This window comes from Tachypleus tridentatus, chromosome 13 (genome assembly GCF_004210375.1).
Source record: "Tachypleus tridentatus isolate NWPU-2018 chromosome 13, ASM421037v1, whole genome shotgun sequence".
NCBI lineage: Eukaryota > Metazoa > Arthropoda > Merostomata > Xiphosura > Limulidae > Tachypleus > Tachypleus tridentatus.
In genome coordinates, this window is record NC_134837.1 from 70987970 (window position 1) to 71010510 (window position 22541).

General features: G+C 33.7%; 1 protein-coding gene across 6 annotated transcripts in view; it reads left to right on the top strand.

The window, feature by feature from the left end:
- LOC143236804 (ras-related protein Rab-37-like) overlaps nucleotides 1–22541 on the top strand; it is an 80878-nt gene that overhangs the window by 50410 nt on the left and 7927 nt on the right. For 5 of the 6 annotated variants that reach the window (XM_076475377.1, XM_076475374.1, XM_076475376.1 and 2 more), the window contains 3 exons: nucleotides 9186–9227; nucleotides 9852–9918; nucleotides 20904–20956. In XM_076475377.1, coding sequence (XP_076331492.1) covers nucleotides 9186–9227; nucleotides 9852–9918; nucleotides 20904–20956 — 162 coding nt within the window. Of the gene's footprint in view, nucleotides 1–714; nucleotides 1327–6516; nucleotides 6628–9185; nucleotides 9228–9851; nucleotides 9919–20903; nucleotides 20957–22541 lie in introns of those variants that run through there. The other variant, XM_076475379.1, reaches the window with a different exon arrangement.

The window sequence follows — 22541 nt, forward strand, 5'->3', positions numbered from 1 at the left end:
TAAATATTATCGACAATAATCAATATTTTACTTATCTTCGGCGAATATCTGTTTGTTTGCTTGTTTGTTTTTGAAATTCGCACAAATCTACTCGAGGGCTATCTGTGCTAGCCGTCCCTAATTTAGCAGTGTAAGACTAGAGGGAAGGCAGCTAGTCATTACCACCCACCGCCAACTCTTGGGCTAAACTTTTACCAACGAATAGTGGGATTGACTGTCACATTATAACGCCCCCACGGCTGAAAGGGCGAGCATGTTTGGCGCGACGGGGATGCGGCGAATATCTAGAAAATATTTGGCTATGTAAAAAAAAAAAAAGAGTAAAATATTTCACTCTCAGGTTTTAATGTGTAGCTCATGGCCTAACTATGTGCCAATTTTAACCAAAGACGGTGTTCATTAAGATACTTTACAAACCAAACTTTAATCTGAAATTTGAGAATGGAAGGTAACCATTTTATAAATGGTGGCCATATTGAAATATTTCAGTTTATTCCGCATGTAAGTACATGTGCCACTTTTAATATAAAGTCATCATTACTTTCAGAAATTTTCACCAGTCTGCCAGGATCATCACTATACATTCGTGAGCAAAAAAATAAACAGAGTACCCATACACATTATGTGAAGTAAAATATTCATGTATAATAAATATAGTTGTTAGGCTTAAAGGGTGTATTTTTTATCTGGCATACTGCAAAGGTCGCAATAAATTTTGTTTGCGCAGAACTTGTAACATGGTATTATTAGCAAAATAAGCATGCGTACATCGTCTTTGTTAGGCCCAGAGTGATATCAGAGCGGGAAAATGTAGCCTGTTTACTGTTGTGTAGGTGACTGTTTAGTCAGTAATCTAATGTGCAAGTGCGGAAGTTAGATGTGTTACGTTCACGTCCTGTGATTAAACGGGAAGGAGAAAGAACTCGACAGGCTTACCAGCGTTCACTACAAGGGTTTGAATACATTTTTAACTTCCAGCGTTTCTATACCATTATTTAAATATTTTAATTGTTAATTTTGAAACAAGGCTTAACATTCATTATTTTTATATTGTTCCATTTTGTTTTGTTCAATACTAAGAGTTTAACTTAATTTTTGTGACGTAAATGTGTAATATAAATAATGCCTTCACGTGGCTCAAGTTGCAACACAAACCTGTATATGACTGATTTTTCTGATTCGGTGTTCACCACCTGTTAAATATCGAACATGCCCTTGCGCGAGAAAACATCGAAAACTAGAAAGTGTGAACCGCCATACATGATGAGCAGAAACGGTTTGATGCGACAGTCCACCAGCGGTGAGGATTATGACATGGTTTGTAAGGTAAGTGTAAACCACTTTATTGTAGGATTTACATATATAGAGTTTTATGTTTTAACCTTGTTATCCTATGTTAATACCCATCTCTTATACACACACACACACACACAAGATGTTTCACGGGATCGTCTGAAAATTTGTTTAAGTCACACATCTCAAAATGTTTCTAAGACATACTTATGTTGTTGTGAAACTATAGTAACGTACTCTGTGATCCACTGATGTATTTAAATCTCTAAAAAACATCTCAGTATTACTGTGTTCCATAATTCAGTAAACATAAGTATTTAAAAAAGGGTTATCTAGTTAAACATGCCACGTAAGTACTTTGTTATCCCACCAGTAACATAGTTAATGATCAATTTAAATACTTTGTTACCTCACTAGTAACGCAGTTAATGATCAAGTTAAATACTTTCTTACCTTATCAGTAACACAGTTAAAGACCAAGTTAAATACTTTGTTACCTTACCAGTTACACAGTTAAGGACCAACTTAAATACTTTGTTACCTTACCAGTTACACAGTTAAGGACCAAGTTAAATACTTTGTTACCTTACTAGTAACACAGTTAAGGACCAAGTTAAATACTTTGTTACCTTACTAGTAACGCAGTTAATGATCAAGTTAAATACTTTCTTACCTTATCAGTAACACAGTTAAAGACCAAGTTAAATACTTTGTTACCTTACCAGTTACACAGTTAAGGACCAAGTTAAATACTTTGTTACCTTACCAGTTGCACAGTTAAGGACCAAGTTAAATACTTTGTTACCTTACTAGTAACACAGTTAAGGACCAAGTTAAATACTTTGTTACCTTACCAATTACACAGTTAAGGACCAAGTTAAATACTTTGTTACCTTACTAGTAACACAGTTAAAGACCAAGTTAATTACTTTGTTACCTTACCAATTACACAGTTAAGGACCAAGTTAAATACTTTGTTACCTTACCAATTACACAGTTAAGGACCAAGTTAAATACTTTGTTACCTTACCAATTACACAGTTAAGGACCAAGTTAAATACTTTGTTACCTTACCAGTTGCACAGTTAAGGAGCAAGTTAAATACTTTGTTACCTTACTAGTAACACAGTTAAAGACCAAGTTAATTACTTTGTTACCTTACCAGTAACATAGTTAAGGACCAAGTTAAATACTTTGTTACCTTACCAGTAACATAGTTAAGGACCAAGTTAAATACTTTGTTACCTTACCAATTACACAGTTAAGGACCAAGTTAAATACTTTGTTACCTTACCAATTACACAGTTAAGGACCAAGTTAAATACTTTGTTACCTTACTAGTAACACAGTTAAAGACCAAGTTAATTACTTTGTTACCTTACCAGTAACATAGTTAAGGACCAAGTTAAATACTTTGTTACCTTACCAGTTACACAGTTAAGGACCAAGTTAAATACTTTGTTACCTTACCAATTACACAGTTAAGGACCAAGTTAAATACTTTGTTACCTTACCAATTACACAGTTAAGGACCAAGTTAAATACTTTGTTACCTTACCAGTTACACAGTTAAAGACCAAGTTAAATACTTTGTTACCTTACCAATTACACAGTTAAGGACCAAGTTAAATACTTTGTTACCTTACTAGTAACACAGTTAAAGACCAAGTTAATTACTTTGTTACCTTACCAATTACACAGTTAAGGACCAAGTTAAATACTTTGTTACCTTACCAGTTACACAAGTTAAATACTTTGTTACCAAGTTACACAGTTAAAGACCAAGTTAAATGTTTACCTTACTAGTAACACAGTTAAGGACCAAGTTAAATACTTTGTTACCTTACTAGTAACACAGTTAAGGACCAAGTTAAATACTTTATCTTACCAGTTGCACAGTTAAGGAGCAAGTTAATTACTTTGTTACCTTACTAGTAACACAGTTAAGGACCAAGTTAAATACTTTGTTACCTTACTAGTAACACAGTTAAGGACCAAGTTAAATACTTTATCTTACCAGTTGCACAGTTAAGGAGCAAGTTAATTACTTTGTTACCTTACTAGTAACACAGTTAAGGACCAAGTTAAATACTTTGTTACCTTACCAGTTACACAGTTAAAGACCAAGTTAAATACTTTGTTACCTTACTAGTAACACAGTTAAGGACCAAGTTAAATACTTTGTTACCTTACCAGTTACACAGTTAAAGACCAAGTTAATTACTTTACCTTACTAGTAACACAGTTAAGGACCAAGTTAAATACTTTGTTACCTTGCCAGTTACACAGTTAAAGACCAAGTTAATTACTTTACCTTACTAGTAACACAGTTAAGGACCAAGTTAAATACTTTGTTACCTTGCCAGTTACACAGTTAAAGACCAAGTTAAATACAGGTAAACATCGATATAAAACGCATCGATAAAGCGCGATAATCAGTTGGGCGCGATGGGGTCTTAGGCCCCAAATTTTTTGGGGTTTCTACAGAGGCCGCCGCTTAATATTACCACTGCTTAATGTAATCAGCCGGTTAATGTGATCAAAAATCAAGAACCAAATCCACTATAAATTTGTGCATTTCAACTTGTTTTATGTGCTTACTATATTTTATTGTTATTAAATTTTTTGAAAAATCCGTTTTTGTTTCAGTACTGAATTCGTATTTTAAACTTTGCCATGACATTTTTTTATCTGGTAATTATTTGACTTCAGTTTGTACTTAGATTTTAATAATTAGAAAATAAATTATCAAAATTAATTACTATATGTATTAACTTTTAATATTGAACTAATTTTAATCAGCGTCTAATCGTAAAAACGATCACATGATTGCTCTGACGGAACTAATTTTAGAATATCAGCCCCCATCAAAGTAATGAATTCGATAAATTTCTTTAGAATTCTGCTTTTTACATTTAATTTCAGTCTTAAAATTGAGTTTAATAAAAAAAAAAATGCTATATCATTGGTGTAAGTAGTTTTGTTTGTTTTTCTTTATTTCACTACAAAACGCGTAAATTTTGCATTATCGCTCACCTCGAGGGTCAAAAAAATATATAATCAAATCGGTATAAGGCGCAATCAGATACAACGCGGTCGAATTTTTTGGACCCCAACTAGCGCCTTATATCGATGTTTGACTGTACTTTGTTACCTTACCAGTTACACAGTTAAAGACCAAGATAAATGCTTTGTTACCTTACCAGTTACACAGTTAAGGACCAAGTTAAATGCTTTGTTACCTTACCAGTTACACAGTTAAAGACCAAGTTAAATACTTTGTTACCTTACCAGTTACACAGTTAAGGACCAAGTTAAATACTTTGTTACCATACCAGGAACTATGTTAACAATCAATGTATTCATACCACCTCCACCACAGTTAACAAAGTGTAAATGCAGTCTTACTTAGACCGCTGAATTATTAAACAAGGGTTGATTTTTGTTTGATCAAAACGTTACTGCTAAAACAGTGTTTCATCATTCCATGAGCATCTAGATTTTCGGATGGTTCTTTAAAGTTTTTACCAACTGTGCACTAGCCAACTTTATATGATACCTGTTCTAGCTAATATAGGACTGACTTTCTCTCCTATACTAACTTGTTCATTTTAGTTTATATTTCTGCAAGTGTTCGACAGTAACAACCTGTGATTGTTTGTCTAAATCAAACGCTCTCTTAACCTAGCTATTTTAAAACCGTATTTACTCCTGTGTCGTATGGGTTAGTTGTTACCGTTATATTAGTTAGACACAAAATCTTCACTATGTGAACCCCCAATAATAACGAGTACACCTTCCTCGTATTTATCCTAACCAAACTGTATCCCATCTCACGCTATATCTATCGTACCTAATCAAGATTTATGGTTTTTACATCCCAACCCTAACAGTAACATGCCACACTATGCTATGTACGTATGTCTCGTGCGAGACAAGACTAACCCATATTCAAGTGTTATTTTTATGTGTACTATAATCTATAGTAGTGCCAAACATCGAATGAAGAGGCATTTATTAACATAGAAATAGCCCTCTTTCTCTAACATCTGTTTTAGGTTAAGACCAATATTAGCTGTTAAGTAAAATCGAAACTTGTAACCACCTGGGACACGAATATAGTACGCCTTCTAAAGTATGGGATGAATTTGACAAACGTATTTAAAAAGAAAATATCATATCATGAACCTTCTTTCGTTATGAATTTTCGATATTCCAGCAGGTATTCATCAAAGAATCAATAATATGTGTATAAGGCATGTTATAAATAACATTGATTACGAATTGCAGTTAAAGTAACCGAGAAATTCGAGTATGGTTAAATATGTAAATATATATAATATATATATATATACTACAAAACACAAGCTTACGAAACACACAAACACTTAAGACACTACGTTGGACGTCACTACGAAAGGTGTGTAGTTGAATATTGGGGGCGTATATCTTACAAAAGTCAGATGTACACATAATCCCATTTGTTGTGTTGATTTTGTGAGTTAGAGAGGCATTAGAGGTATTTCCTCGTTTATTTTTGAAACTTATAACACGTTTGTCATGTTAAGACTTAAAGCTTATAAATAAAGTTAGTCAAGCAGGTGGTATAACTAGCTAGCAACATATTTTTTTTTTTTCTTATATGACGCAGTGAACAGCGTGGTATTATATACGTTAACCAAGCATGTGATACCAGCTATCAATATACTTTTTTACGTAAAACAGTGATGAGTGTAATATTATTTAGGTTAACCAAGCAGATGGCACCAGCTAGCAACATACTTTCTTACGCGAAACAGTGACAGTGTAATATTATTTAGGTTAACCAAGCAGATGGCACCAGCTAGCAACATACTTTCTTACGCGAAACAGTGACAGTGTAATATTATTTAGGTTAACCAAGCAGATGGCACCAGCTAGCAACATACTTTCTTACGCGAAACAGTGACAGTGTAATATTATTTAGGTTAACCAAGCAGATGGCACCAGCTAGCAACATACTTTCTTACGCGAAACAGTGACAGTGTAATATTATTTAGGTTAACCAAGCAGATGGCACCAGCTAGCAACATACTTTCTTACGCGAAACAGTGACAGTGTAATATTATTTAGGTTAACCAAACAGATGGTACTAGCTAGCAACATACTTTCTTACGCGAAACAGTGACGGTGTAATATTATTTATATTACGTCCGGAAGCTTTAAAACGACTTTATTTCGCAGGTGATGCTGGTTGGGGACTCTGGAGTTGGGAAGACGTGTGTTTTAGTCCGATATAAAGATGGCGCCTTCCTTTCTGGTGCTTTCATTTCAACAGTTGGAATAGATTTTCGGGTGAGCAGTAATGCCCCTTCAGTCAGAAGAAAAATAATTGATTAAATTTGTTTTTATCTATTTATTATCATGTAATTATATATATTTTTTTTTGTTTTGTGTAACGTTTCTGAATAAAGAATTTTGTTCTTGAAGTCGCCCATACGTTTCTTGTGAGAAATCAAGCTAGAATGAACAGCAAGCAATTCAGTAGTCTTGGTAAATAACCGAAGCGAACTTAACGTGTATATCTTGTATACTACATCACTTTACATATTTGTCATGTAATTATAGCCTATAGTTTATAAAGGTGATAGATAATTATAACCCATTGCTTTACATTGTATTGATAGCTGTAGGAAAGCTAATGTATCAGCCAGTTTAATATATCACCACAACTCTTCGGCGAAAATTAACTTTTTTAGGATATTATTGAACTATTTCTGCGCGTTAATTTATTAACGTATTACTAATCGTTTAACTATATCGGTTTGTTAGTTTAAGTCTCTTCGTTACGTTAACAGATTTAACGAGGTCTGTTTAATAGTTAATTATTTAACTAACTTTACACTGTTTTATCTGTAGTCTAACAGTTCTTAGTGATTAATGTCTTTAGTTTAATATTATACCTCATTAATGTAACGCGTCTTTTTATTAGTTTAACAATATTTGCTCTTTATTTTAACAGTAGCTACTGTTTAACGTGTCTTATGGTCAGTTAAAATATCTGTTCGTTATCTTTAAACTGAATTCTCTTTATTTTAACAGTATCTACTGTTTAACGTGTCTTATGGTCAGTGAAAAATATCTGTTCGTTATCTTTAAACTGAATTCTCTTTATTTTAACAGTATCTACTGTTTAATGTCTTATGGTCAGCTTAATTATATGTGTTCGTTATCTTTAAACAAAATTGTCTTTAACAACGCCTGCTCTTTAGTTTAATAATATCTACTCTATAATTTAACCCTATCTGTTATTTAGTTTAACAGTATCCGGACTTTTGTTTGACAATATCTGTTACTTAGTGTCACTTCATTAGTGTAGCAACGTTTACTAATAACCTTTACACTGTATTCGTTTTAAATTAAATTTTTCTACTCTTTATTTAAGCAGTATCTACTGTATAAAGTATCTTTTCATTAACTTAATATCTTCTTGCTATATTTACAATATATTCTATTTCGTTTCACCATTCTGTTCTATAGTTTAATCACATTTGTATTTCGTAATTTAACAATATATTAGGTTTAACGTGTTTTGTCATAAGTTTAATAATATCTACTACTTAATTTAACAATACATTCCGTTTAATGTGTTTGTCGAAAGTTTAAAAATAACTGTTAATTACACTATGTAACAAAATTTTTACTTTTTCTTGTTCCTTGGTAGAAAGTGTTATTTTCCAATTGCTGTTTTTCTCTTCAAACTTTGCTTTTGTGACCTAGGAGCATGTAACGGAAACATGATGGGAGACTATATATGGGGCTGACACGTGAAAGTGATTTACATTACAGTCACAAATCTCTAAAAAATACTCACTTCTAAACATTTTTATATAACTTTAGTATAAATACATGTAAATCTTGATTCATATGTTTTTTATTCAGACCTTATGTAAATGAAAATATACAAATTTGTCCGTTTTTACATAGAAAATAGGTTAATTTCTAAATTTCATTATCCAGGTCGTAAAAGCAAAGTTTGAAGGGAATAATGACCATTTTCTGTACATTTACAACATAAGCAATTAAGAAATAACACATACTATCCAGGAACAAAATTTGTGTTACATAGTGTTATATATACACTGTATTCTCTTCAGTTTAACGATATCTATTTAAATTTGTGGTAAAGAAACATACAGAAGAGATTTGATAAGTTTTTATGTTAAGCGTGTTAATGCGTACAGACGTCTGTGATCTAGTTGTTAAAAGTTCCGGAAGAATGCCTTTACAACCGTCCTAATCTCTCAGAACAGATAAACTATACAAAAGAAGAGCGTAAAGGTTTGCTTATTGATGTATTGGTAAGCCAAGCTTGATAGCATTATCTAGTACAATTAGTCAAGTGTTTGAAAATACGGATTCGAATATCATTCGTTCTCAAGCTTCATTTTCTAAAATAAATTTAATAGAGAAAAAAACATCGCAAAGTTTTTTTCAATTTAAGCAATGTATTTCATTCTGTATTCTTTGTATTGTGTATTCTAGGCGTAGTAACTCGCTATACTTTATACATTAATTGTAAAGAGGAAACCCACTAAACGTTCTATGTGAAAATAGGCACTTCGTTAGTTTGTGTGTATTTGTTGTTCATTGGAAATTTGAAGAAAACTATTATTTGTACATACATATATATGTGTTCATTTTAATAAATAATTTTCATGAATGTTATTAATTTAATTTAAAAATATATTAAGTGCTGCTCGTTTTGTTCAAGATTAAAAGTTTTCGAACGATCTATACTTTCTTAACCTTTCGTTTTTACTGTAGGAACATTATGAATCATTTAGTAAAATCAGTTGAAACATATTGGACTTTTTTTCTTGATATTAATTTTATCTTGAAACATTTTTCAGAATAAAGTCGTCCCATTGGATGATACAAAAGTGAAGCTTCAGGTGGGTTAGTTTCATAACTTTAGTATTAAGTGAACCTTAAAGTGGGTTCGTGTCTTATCTTCATAACTGAGTGAAACTTAAAGTGGGTTAGTTTCAAATCTTTAGTATTAAGTGAAACTTAAAATGGGTTAGTTTCTTAATTTTAATAGTAAGTTAAGCTTCAGGTGGGTTTGTTTTATAACTTTAGTATTAAGTTAAGCTTCAGGTGGATTAGTTTCGTAACTTTAGTATCAACTGAAAGATAATATCAGTAAGTTTCATATTTTGAATATTAAGTTAAGCTTCAGGTGAGTTAGTTTTATAACATTAGCATTAAGTGAAAGATAAAATGGGTTAGTTTCTAATTTTAATATTAAGTAAAATTTCAAGTTGGTTAGTTATTTAACTTTAGTATTAAGTGAAACTCCGAACAGGTTAGTTTCATAACTCTCTTTTAGTTGCTCATTTTTAGCACGTTAACAAAAAAACGTATAAACTTACCAGCTTAATAAGTTCAAATACGATTATTATCGCTTTAAATCTTATATAGAATATTTAATTTTCTTATTATTTTGTACTCGTAAATACCTAGTTTTAAAACTATGCAACGTTTTTTGTGCATAATATTAATGTTGATGGTTTTAGATTTGGGACACGGCAGGACAAGAAAGGTTCAGGAGTGTGACACATGCGTACTACAGAGATGCACATGGTAGGTTATCAGCTTTTTTTTTGCTTTCATATGAACTTCTTGTTTGCCCATTTTTATCTATATATCTTTAACATTTTATCAACATACCACGCATGATTATCTCAACTAAACTTTTTTGACATGTTGTTTGACACGGTGCTACCAGGTTTGTACATTGTTTACACGTATATCACGATTATTATCATAGATATGCGTAAGAGAAGTGGGGTTTTCTGAATAGGCGACTTATTCGTGTAAAACATATAAATTAAAGAATTAATAGAGTACATTATTTGGCATGTCTTTAGACAGCAACAGTTTCGGTTTATCTTGATATAAAGCGTCGTTTTTATTAACACACAAATCAAATTACGCAAAATACTTTTACAAACATTATTATAGCAAGATTCATTGTGTGTGTGTGTGTGTGTGTCACGTAACTTCTTCTAAACTGCTGGCCTCACCGACTGCAAAGTGGCACCAAATACATCGTCTCAGTCCTTTAGGGAACCGGGTATTTCGCAAAAATGTCTTACAGAGATTCCCCGAAACGGACCACACATTTGACATTGACTTACATTAGAAGACATAAATAAGTAGGCCTATTAATTAACAATCGATACTTGGTTAAAGAATTTAAATTTGCATTCCTGTAAATGTGGGCTATAGGCCAATAAGTTCATTAGTTTCGTTCTAAGTTACAGTGACAATCGCTTATTTTCACTTTTAACAGATCAGGTGGATTTGAGTAAAGGCCTAGCATCACTTCTATCCATATGGGGTCAAAGGACAAAAAAATTGAACAAAGCTTGGAAGAAATTGACTCGTACCCGTTCACCTTTCAAAAAAAAAAATAATTAAAATTTAGTTACAGTAGCTTTGGACGACAACCAACAAACGTAACATTTGAGACTGTTTTTTGAAAACATGAAAGTGTTTCATCCACATGGTCTTTATCACATTTTTACGTTATAGGAAGTCACAGTAACACTCATTAGCCAATCAAAATCGAACAAATGATTCACTTTTAATATATACACATAAAAGTAAAATATTACTCAAATCGCCTTGTCTTTTAAAGCAGTCTTGACCTTAACTGATATAATATTCGCCAGTCAATTCACACTTTTATCAATACACACTAACAAACAAGTAATACTCAACTTTAAAGCAAGATTGTTTGTGTCTAGTCGTTACTTAAATGGATGATTCAGATCCTTGTAAGTAGATATTGTTCAAATCAAACTGATTTTTCCCTATAACACTGATAAAGATCTACTCAATAACAGAATATTGAATAGGCCTAAAAAATAGCTCTGAATATGTTTAAATAACTGAGTTTTGTTTGTTTTAGAGCAAAGCCACATTAGGCTATCTGCTGTATCTACTACTGGGAATGGATCCCCATATTTTAGCGTTCTAAGTCTAAAAACATACTTCCATTTCACTGGGGGACAAGTAACTGAGTTTGTGGAATAAACTAGAAATATTAGGCACAGTGTAACACAGAAGTAAACATTCCTTCTCATTCTCAGTAATACTGCCACAGTTTACTTGTTTGTTTGATGAAGAACAGTCACTTTTACTTGATTAACTGACTTGCTGAGATCATCTACCAGACTGTCTAAACCTATTGTTAATTACTTTTATGGTAATTCTAAACTTACCTAGAGTGACTAGTGCTACCACATTACTGGTGATTGTCATTCAAATCTAAGAGAGATTGTAACTTCGAGCAAAGACATCACCTGACCTACCACTGGGGGACACTTCTGTGGACATAGAGAGGCAAATTATTATCTCAAGAAAATGACAAGGAAACAAAGGCAACTAGTGCAAAAGTAACAAGTGACTTTTTTGACCACATGTTATGACGAAGCTGTACAGGTCAGAATTTGATTCCTGAAAAAGAACACCAACTATAAAATAAGATATAAAATGTGTTTATATACCATGTTTTGTAACCCTTACATCATGCTTGTTCTCAAGCTGACGTTAATCTCAACTTTAAAATTAATCAAAACTTTACATATATATTAGTGAAGGATAACGTTTCTCTCTTGTCATTGGTCACTTAACCTTATACATAATACAGACAACCAGAAAATGGAGCAATTATTTTTCAGTAACACTGAACATCACAAGTAACATCCTTTAACAGAGAATATGTTAGAGAAATATCATAACGAACCTATAAACGCTACAATAGAATACAACGATCTCAAAATCAAGTTAAGCTTACAAACTAAAAGGAAATCCCTAAAAACAATGCATTTATGTATATAACAAATACAGCATTTATAGAGTGCAAGACATTGGAAATTAGGAAATGTTGTGTGCATTATCTATATCAAATAGAAACATTAAAGTTTACCTTTAACTAAAAACCTCAATAACAGAGTGAGCACACAGAAGAATATCATTGTTACATACCAAACCTTTCAATAAAAACTCAACATTACATAATTAGAAAATACATTATACACAACCCTGTTACAACAGTTGAAATATGTAAACATAGGCAAGCATTATATAAACTACAAGATATTGTAACAAGGAACTGAAATACACTGTCCTTACTAAGGTAAGCGACAACCAGTAACGAATGAGAAGCACACATTACACTTATAGACAAGAAAAGAATCCCAAAATATAATACATGATAAGATAAACATTATATACAATAAAATAAAATGAACACTATATAACACAGATATTCACCAAAGAGGGTAAGCTACAAAAAAGAATGCATCTGGATATTCACAGGAACTTTGACAATCATTTCTCTGGGTCAAGAAATAAATTTAGTGGCTCGTTGAATGGATGACAGATTTATGAAGTATGAAGTTAAGTTAAACTGTGACTGGCTGTTCTGGTTCAAATCTAAGAGACATTATAACCTCGAGACATCACCAGATCTTACATTGGAGGACACGGCTTTGACAAATAGTAAATTTAGTAGCTTGTTGTACTGATGACAGATTTATGAAGTATGAAGTTAAGCTAAACTGTGACTGGCTGTTCTGGTTCAAATCTTAGATACATTATAACCTCAAGACATCACCAGATCTCATGTAGGAGGACACAGCTTTGACAAGTAGTAAATTTAGTAGCTTGTTGTATTAATGACAGATTCCTAAAAAAATCATGTACATAAAACTGTGAAATAGCTGACAATGAATGACTTATTAATTAACCATAGTGTATTTTGTATTAGTTTACTCTAATACCATGCCAGTCTATACACAAATTGAATAAATTTTATCACAAAAAGTGAAACACGCTTTGTCTCTCCTTTCATCTCTTGCAAAAAAAAGAATACTTCATTACAATGATTCAATCATCTTACAGTCTTGACATTTTGTCTTCTTTGGTTACTCCCTGGTATTTACAGGTTGAGCTTGGTAAACCACGCCAGAATCATTTCTTATAACTGTTGTTTCAGTTCAAGACATTTCATGTTGTCTGTTAGGCCCTTTGTCTCGAGTAGCCAAAACTGAAATCACCTTTCCTCCATTTTTATCTTTCATGATGTGCTACAGCATACAGACACTTGAATGTTCCAGTGGCTAGATGAAAAACGAGATAACCAGAAACGTTAAAAATATGGTCTTGTATACAAATGTCTAGACTGAAGGTTGTAGGTCAATCATTTGGAAATTTGACAAATAGTGTAGGTTGAACATTTTGTAATTGTTTAATCACAACGATGGCCTCTTATAAACTAAATCTCAAACCTAGGAAGGTGAAACAATCATCTTGATAAGACAACGTTTCTTACACTCTTTATAACCCTTATTACCATAAGCATCCACATAAATATCTCCGGAGAAGGGCAAAGTCTAAATTGAGGGTATATATGAAAGTATATGTTATATAGTGAATAAATAAAAAACGTTTCTCATTTTCACCATGCATATAACATTTACCTATAATACCTGTCAATGGCTTGGTTCTGATTTATCTGTAACACCTATAGATAGTTTGGTTTTCTATTATCTGTAACACCTATAGATAGTTTGGTTTTCATTTATCTGCAATACTGTAGATGGTTTGGTTTTCATTTATCTGTAACACCTATAGTTAGTTTGTTTCTCATTTATCTGTAACACCTATAGTTGGTTTAGTTTTCATTTATCTGTAACACTGTAGATGGTTTAGTTTTCATTTAACTGTAACACTGTAGATGGTTTAGTTTTCATTTATCTGCAACACATATAAATAGTTTGGTTTTCAGTTATCTGTAACACCTATAAATAGTTTGGTTTTCATTTATCTATAACACTTGTATATGGTTCGGTTCTCATCTGTAACAACTGTGGATAGCTTTGCCTTCTTCATCAGGTGTCCATATGACTAGCTGCCAACTACTACTATTCACATGAGAACAGTTAACACACAGAGCTTACGTAGTCCCATTCTTTTCACTACTGTCTGTTTATTTGTCACAGTCAGAGCTTAGGTCTATTTGGAAAATAATTGATTTGAAACTTAAAAACTGGTTCCTACATAAATGAACTGACTCGGACTAGTAAAGGCCAACCTAGACTTCTGACCTAGAATCCACTAATGCTCTCGTCACATTTATCCTAGTTCCCGATACATGTTTAATAGCAGTTAGTGCAATTTACAAAGTTTGACCTTGTTGGTTTTACTTTTGTATCTCAGGAGCTCACTTACAGTAAGCTTTCGTTTGCCTGCATCTTTAACTGCGCTTTATACTGGAACAATGCTAAGAAAATATTTAATAAAATATACATGCTTTTAAAATATTTCATCATAACCAACTAAAATTCTGAGTGCACCAAGTGTACATTAATGATATACAAGTTGCTATTTGTGAATTTAATTTACTGTTGATAACATCGCCCTCTAGTGAATATCTCTGTTCAATGTAATTAAAATATTTTGTACCACTCTTAAAGAAATATATTGGGTCAAACTGTAGTCTGAAGATAGTTTGAATAAGTAGAGAAGAAAACGTTATTACCCATTTAAGCTGTCTTCAAATTTTATTGTCTCAAAGTCTGTTCCTCGTCATCAAACTTGATTTCATCAGATCTAATTGTGTTATTTCCCAGACATAATACGAGTCTTTCACTTTCTTACTAGTATTAATGAAAATAGCAGATGCACCGTGTTTACACATAATATCTGACAGATCAATATTAATCTCATACCATAAGGCCTTAATTTCCAGATAAAATCCCTTTTTTCCATTTATATATTGCTTAATAGTTATTTATGTAATTGATTCGTTTTTGTTATACAACATTCACAAATGGCCTCATGGATGTTCATACATGCGTGTAAGAGCACAGACACTTTATTATTTATGCATGTATATTGCCATATGCATATATAATAATTACACATTGTCACAAATTTTAGTAGCGTAAAACAGACTGCTAGAGCTTTCGCGCAAATTACTTTGATAACCTTCCAGGATAACATCAGGCAGATTATAGCTCAATAACCATGAGTCACTAATGTGCTGCCATCTAGGAGCCATCAAATTCAATTCGTTTTTCTTTTCGGACATTACAAAATGAATAAAAATGTGCAGAATTCAAATAACTTATCAGCAAAGTTATCCAAAGTCAAAATTAATATTTCTGTTAATATAACAATATATTGTAATATATACTCAGAGAAAACACAACTCCCTCACTGCAGGTCAAGAAGTCGAGCTATTTAGGTGTATGAGACACAGTGAGAACCATTCAATATATTCTGCACAATCCCTGTCACTTATCTAAATGAGATGAGTGATTCTTTCAAAACATTACACAGCGTACTGCTATAGAAAAGTACTCGATAGGTCAAAAGGCAAGGGTTGCAATGCCCTTTCAACTCAGTTTTCGAACTCCTAACCATCATCTTCAGTTGAGCAAACTGTTGATCTATTATATACTGTATGTTTTATTACCAGTGTCATTCAATATAGTAAAATTCTAATTAGTAGCTCAAAATTTGCTGATTTATATGTAGTATGCACTCTTGCACACCTCTCAATTGCTGTAATTCAAAGCATCGACTTGTCATTGCAGAATATTAGGTCCTACGAGGTCTGTTAAAAAAATACGCGGACTGTTTGAATTGCGCGCCTCCAGTTGGTTCCAGGGGAATCCTCTTGGTGTCGCTAGGTTCGCACAGATCAGCTGAGTACGACGCTATTTCCCGATTGCAGATATCTTCATTTGTGTATTAGCTACGCGGTTTTAAGTGAAGTGCGATTTTTTCGTTTGGCGGATTTCAGAATGAATGACCTGAAGGAGCAACGACTTGCTGTGAAATTTTGTGTTAAACTTGGAAAATCTGCGACTGAAACTTTTGCTATGCTTAACTCGGCTTACGGCGATGTTGCTATGAAGCGTACGGCATGTTTCAAGTGGCATGAACGTTTTAAGGATGGTCGACAGTCCTGAAGATGGTGAGCGTCCTGGACGTCCTTCCACGTCAACTGACGACCCACACGTCGACAAAATCAACACCCTGGTGCGGGCAAATCGACGTCTGACTGTCAGGGAGCTTGCTGAAGAGTGTGGGATATCAGTTGGATCTTGTTACGAGATTTTGACCGAAAAATTGAAGATGCACCGCGTTGTTGCGAAATTTGTGCCTCAGAACTCGTGAGTTTTTGGCCAAACACTCGATCACTGTTCTTCCCCACCCCTCCTACTCACCTGACCTTGCTCCTTGCGATTTTTTCTTGTTCCCCAAACTCAAAAGACCCTTGAAAGGAAGAAGATTTGAGACGATTCCCGAGATTAAGGCAAATGCGACGAAGGAGCTGGAGATCATTACAAAAGAAGTGTACCAGGACTGTTTCAACAAGTGGAAACACTGTTGGGATACGTGTGTGCGTTGGGGAGGAGAGTACTTTGAAGGGGTCTCAGACCTGTAACTTCTAAATAAAGTACATTTTGTTTTATGACGTCAGTCCGCGTATTTTTTTTTAACAGTCCTCGTATTTAGCCATAGCTCTAGCTGAAGTGTTTACATGCTACTGGTATGTGTCACATCTATTTTCACACACTGATATTTCATTCTATCATAGTCTTTTCATAACACCCCTTGGTATGCAATACAACTTATGGTAATGTTCTTCCAGTCAGTTCAGTCAGTTCATAAACTTGGCATGTTTATGATTGACAATATGTATTACTCACTAAATCAAAGCATCAAGCTGGCAATGAATGATACGGTGAACTGCACGTATTTATCACATGTAATAACTTACACAATCCATTGAACAGCTGGCAGTTGAAATTAGCTCCTAGATTCATGTAGATCTGTTGTGGTGCTCCAAAACTGGACTGTGCTGAAATATAAACCAATTGATAAGCTTTGTTCCACTCCATAAAGTATTTGATGGCCGTGAATATATAAAGGTTACCTAATTATATCTCTGGGAATGCACCAGTTATATCCAGATCTGTTATCTCAAGGAGAGAAACAACAATTATCAGCGGGAGTTTATCTTCTATTGACCAATTATCTTACTGTTTGCCACATACTGTACAGTGTTGACACCAGTGCTGAACGCCTGAAGTTGAATGTGGTTAATAGAGCCACCATAGAACATCCGCTCGAGTGTCTTTGTGTTCTGCAAAGTCCAGAGGATCTCATGTCTCAAAGCTTTGAAGACTACTAGCTATAACACAAGCAGAGAACCATGATGTGGTGGTTGATAAAGCACATTACTTGTGTTAATGCTATAAATCAAATACATTATTAATACATTCCTTAATCCGAACTAGTCAGTCTTTACTTTGATACATAGTAAGAAGCACCCATGCTGGACCTGGGTTTTTAATTTATTCATCCCAGAGATCTCAATGGGTTAACTGAAGCATGCACTGATGGTATCTCCTATTGTATAGCTTGCCATTGATCTGCCAGACATTGTTTTAAATCACACATGGTATTTAAGGTCTGAACATTCAAGGAATAAGCAGAGATTTACAACGTGGTAAGACAATCCATCAACATCTCTATGTTGTATACATGAGTAATGATTAAATCACAATGACTGTATGACTAAACCATACTCCTATAATAATGGTTAAACATCGTCCCTTCTGGAGCTTCAAATATCAACAACCATTTCAGGATGCTCTGTCCGCTCGAACAGTAAACTTTCAACTATACCCACAGTATCGATAATGTTTCATAAATACCTTAATTGCAAGCAGTTTTTTTTCCTTCAGTGAACAGTATCACCATTCAGGAGATATGATTAGCATAAGCAACTGTAACAACACAGGTCTGATTCCACTATCACTGGAAAAGACACTTCACCACTATAGCTTCTATATAAGTGTGTTTCATGAACTCTAAGACTTGTTTAAATTTATCTAAAGTGTGATTCAGCTTTAGCGAAAGACATAATGTTGTGGTAGTATGGAGAGTTTGGCCACAAACTGTTGTTTAATGAGGTACGATAATGTTGTGGTAGTATGGAGAGTTTGGACACAAACTGTTGTTTAATGAGGTACGATAATGTTGTGGCGATCTTGAAGAGTTTGGACACAAACTGTTGCTTAATGAGGTACGATAATGTTGTGGCGATCTTGAAGAGTTTGGACACAAACTGTTGTTTAATGAGGTACGATAATGTTGTGGCGATCTTGAAGAGTTTGGACACAAACTGTTGTTTAATGAGGTTCGATAATGTTGTGGCGATCTTGAAGAGTTTGGACACAAACTGTTGTTTAATGAGGTACTATAATGTTGTGGCGATCTTGAAGAGTTTGGACACAAACTGTTGTTTAATGAGGTACGATAATGTTGTGGCGATCTTGAAGAGTTTGGACACAAACTGTTGTTTAATGAGGTTCGATAATGTTGTGGCGATCTTGAAGAGTTTGGACACAAACTGTTGTTTAATGAGGTACGATAATGTTGTGGCGATCTTGAAGAGTTTGGACACAAACTGTTGTTTAATGAGGTACTATAATGTTGTGGCGATCTTGAAGAGTTTGGACACAAACTGTTGTTTAATGAGGTACGATAATGTTGTGGCGATCTTGAAGAGTTTGGACACAAACTGTTGTTTAATGAGGTACTATAATGTTGTGGCGATCTTGAAGAGTTTGGACACAAACTGTTGTTTAATGAGGTACGATAATGTTGTGGCGATCTTGAAGAGTTTGGACACAAACTGTTGTTTAATGAGGTACTATAATGTTGTGGCGATCTTGAAGAGTTTGGACACAAACTGTTGATAGTAAGACACAAATCTCTCTTTCTTGGTTACTGGTTGAAACCATTTTAGCATCTCTGCTAGCACGTATAGCCTTTATATGATTAACAGTTCGAAATCAAAATTTGATGTTCCGCTTCATTTTGGTAATACCAGATTGTTTAACTCGAAGGGTTTGAAGAAGGATATTATTTGACCTAAACGATACTCTCACGTGTTCTTTAGACTAGAAATGTTGATCAGTTTTACTTTATAAGTGTCCTTGTAGTCATAACACACGTACTTATAGACAATCCACGACTGAAGAGACGCAATTAAAAAATCTCTTCTTTTGTAACGATGTTTTACTATAAAAGATAGTTTGAAAAATCTGTCCAGTTCGACCTGTATGTGAAGTGAAAACCTTCTTATTCAAGACTTAAGTTGTTGACACTGACACAGTCATTCTATCATAGTCTTACCACACCTCTTCTGTCATATGGCAATCTTCCTGTGTTGCCGTCATGCAAATTTGCGCATATCTACCAACTTCAGAGTTTAACAAATCATAAAGAACTGAGCATTTCTCAACTGTGAACATTTTTTGGGAGTTTCAAATATTTTATACAGAAATAGTTTGGCTAAGCTTTCAGTAAGTGTTTTAAAGTATCCACGACTCGTGGTGAATATTTTAAAACAAAATCACGAAATTTTGTATAGTTAACAGTCAATAGAAGTATGTGGACGTTAACAAACTAATCCTTCAGTGAGGTTTCTTTACTCAAATCTTGCAAAACTACCGTTAGAAAAGGTAATTTGTTTGTTCCACAAAGTAACGTAAGTTTTATTGATCACATATATCTTTATAAAATATAGTAGGCCTAATACTAACGTCTAGTAATAGTATAATTACAATCATGCTTCAACAACTGCGAAAAAGCGTTCACACCATAGCAGTTACTATGTGGTTTCTAGATTATAGTGTTCCGACCGTTAATGTGTTTGTTGTGTTGTCCAAACGTGCCTGTTGGATGAAAGTTGTTGTCGGCGATAAATACAATATAGAATTCAATGTAAAATGCAGTGTTAAAAATATAATGAGCCAATATGAACGTCCGTTGAACACATTGCTAAACGAATTTTAAATCTTCATATTTACATGGTGATGGTTTTGTTTGTTTTCTTAATTTCGCGCAAAGCTATTCGAGGGCTATCTGCGTTAGCCGTCCCTAATTTTGCAGTATAAGGATAAATGGAAGGCAGCGAATCATCACCACCCATCGCTAACTCTTGAGCTACTCTTTTACTAGCGAATAGTGGGATTTACCGTCAAATTATAAGGGCGACCCTCGAATTATGAGTCGAGTGCCTTAACCACCTGGCTGCTATATCTAACTCGAATTGGATAAATTATAATAAAAAATAAATAAATTGACACGTATAAATGAAAACTTTTTTTTTCTAGTTTGTGTTTTTATCCAAACGCATCAATTTATTCTTCATTATTATTTAACCAAGCTTTCCTTCTCACATCATGTGGAACAACCCTCATTTGATAACCTACTCCTAGTTTAATTACCATCTGAATATTTATAAAATGTGTTGTTGTTTGTTGCAGTAAAATATTCGAAAAATTGTATTCAAATATCATCAATGCCTGCCTAACTTTTAAATCTTAGAGAAACCGAATGATACAGTGTTAAAAGTGGATTATTAGAAGTGTAATGACTTATAGCTTTCGTTGAACAATAATTTTGAGATATTAATGTTCCAGTTTCGTTATTACATTTTTATGGTTCACCTTTTCTTTGTCTTTCAGCCTTATTGTTGCTGTATGATGTTACCAGTAAAACCAGTTTTGATAACACTAGAGTAAGTTTGATTATTTATTATATCATATACAACTAATTTGTGAGCAGAATTATGTAACAAGCATTACTGATTTTGGTGCTACTTTATCCTCAGCAGAATTAGGCCTAGGGTATTGAACGACGAAATCTAGAAATGTGTCGAAAAAAAAGAATGTTCGTCTGTCATGGTGCAGTGTAGCTCTTGAACACTAGGCCGTTAGGGTATTGACTTATCAGAGACAAACAAATATGAAATATTATTTTTACACACCCGATTTTAAATGCGAAAAACGAAAAAGACTGCAGTCCAACATGCCTTTAGTGTTTTAGGCCTAGTAGCTACTTGAGTAGAAATACTCGAAATACCTAAAAAATGAGAAGAAAGGGCACAGATCAACTGAAATACTCACTCTGGCCCAAAGTGTCGATATTAAAAATTGATTTCACTTAATGCTGTATTTTTATTTCACAGTTTTAAGAATTAACACAGCTGTCATTAGATCTGTTTTATACTTAAGTTAGTCAAGGATACGAATCTACCCTTATCTTTTTTTTTGTGATACAAAGAAATAAACTTTTAAAAAGATACGTTAACGTAAAGAGATACATCGTCATAATAATAACAAAACGTAACAAAGTAAGATAACTTCAAATTTGGAGGTCAGCCAGGGGGTCCAAGTTACGCCGTTGTAGGACCAAGAAGTAATTGATTATCCTGTATACTGTAGTTAAATATATACAAAGATACCCAGATACCATGGCCTAGGGCTACTCTATTTCATGACCGATTGATAATAATATTATCAGTTAATTAAAATTGAATTAAAAGTTTCTAACCGTTGAAAAACAAATCACTTAGCAAAATAAAACAAAACAACTTTTGACATCACGATGAAATATGTGATGTACAATCAGTAGGAGATCAAACGAAGTTTATCATTTGTTCATATTTTTACTATCGTACACGTTACAAATTTCACCCTATAGCACTGTCCCTATAAAAGCTTTTTCTATAGCGACGAAAATGTCAGAAAACCGTTATGTGCATAAACAAGATATACTGAGTATTCTCCCTTTTTTATTTGGATAATATATTTAAATAAATAAAGGATAATAAACTATTGATAACCAGCTGGACTTCCCGTCCCCTGGACGGAAGTTACTTAAATTCATGATAGGTTCTCTGAAGACATGAAAAGTTGCTTTCCTTATAACTAATTGCTGGTTTTATTCTTGTTTTGAATGTCGCGCAAAGCAACACAAGGGCTATCTGCGCTAGCTGTCCCTAATTTTGCAGTGTAAGACTAGAGGGAAGGCAACTAGTCGTCACCATCCACCACCAACTCTTGGGTTACTCTTTTACCAACGAATAGTGGGACTGACCATCACACTATAACGCCTCCACGGCTGAAATGGCGAGCATGTTTGGTGCGATGGGAATTCGAATCCGCGACCCTCAGATTACGAGTCGAGTGTCTTAACCACCTGGCCATGCCGGGCCTATAAGTAATTGTAAAACTAGACGTTAAAACTACAAAGCACAAAATGTGAAGCCACACTTTGCATGTATCTTCTCATAGGCCAAAAACCAACCTCCATGCTAAATT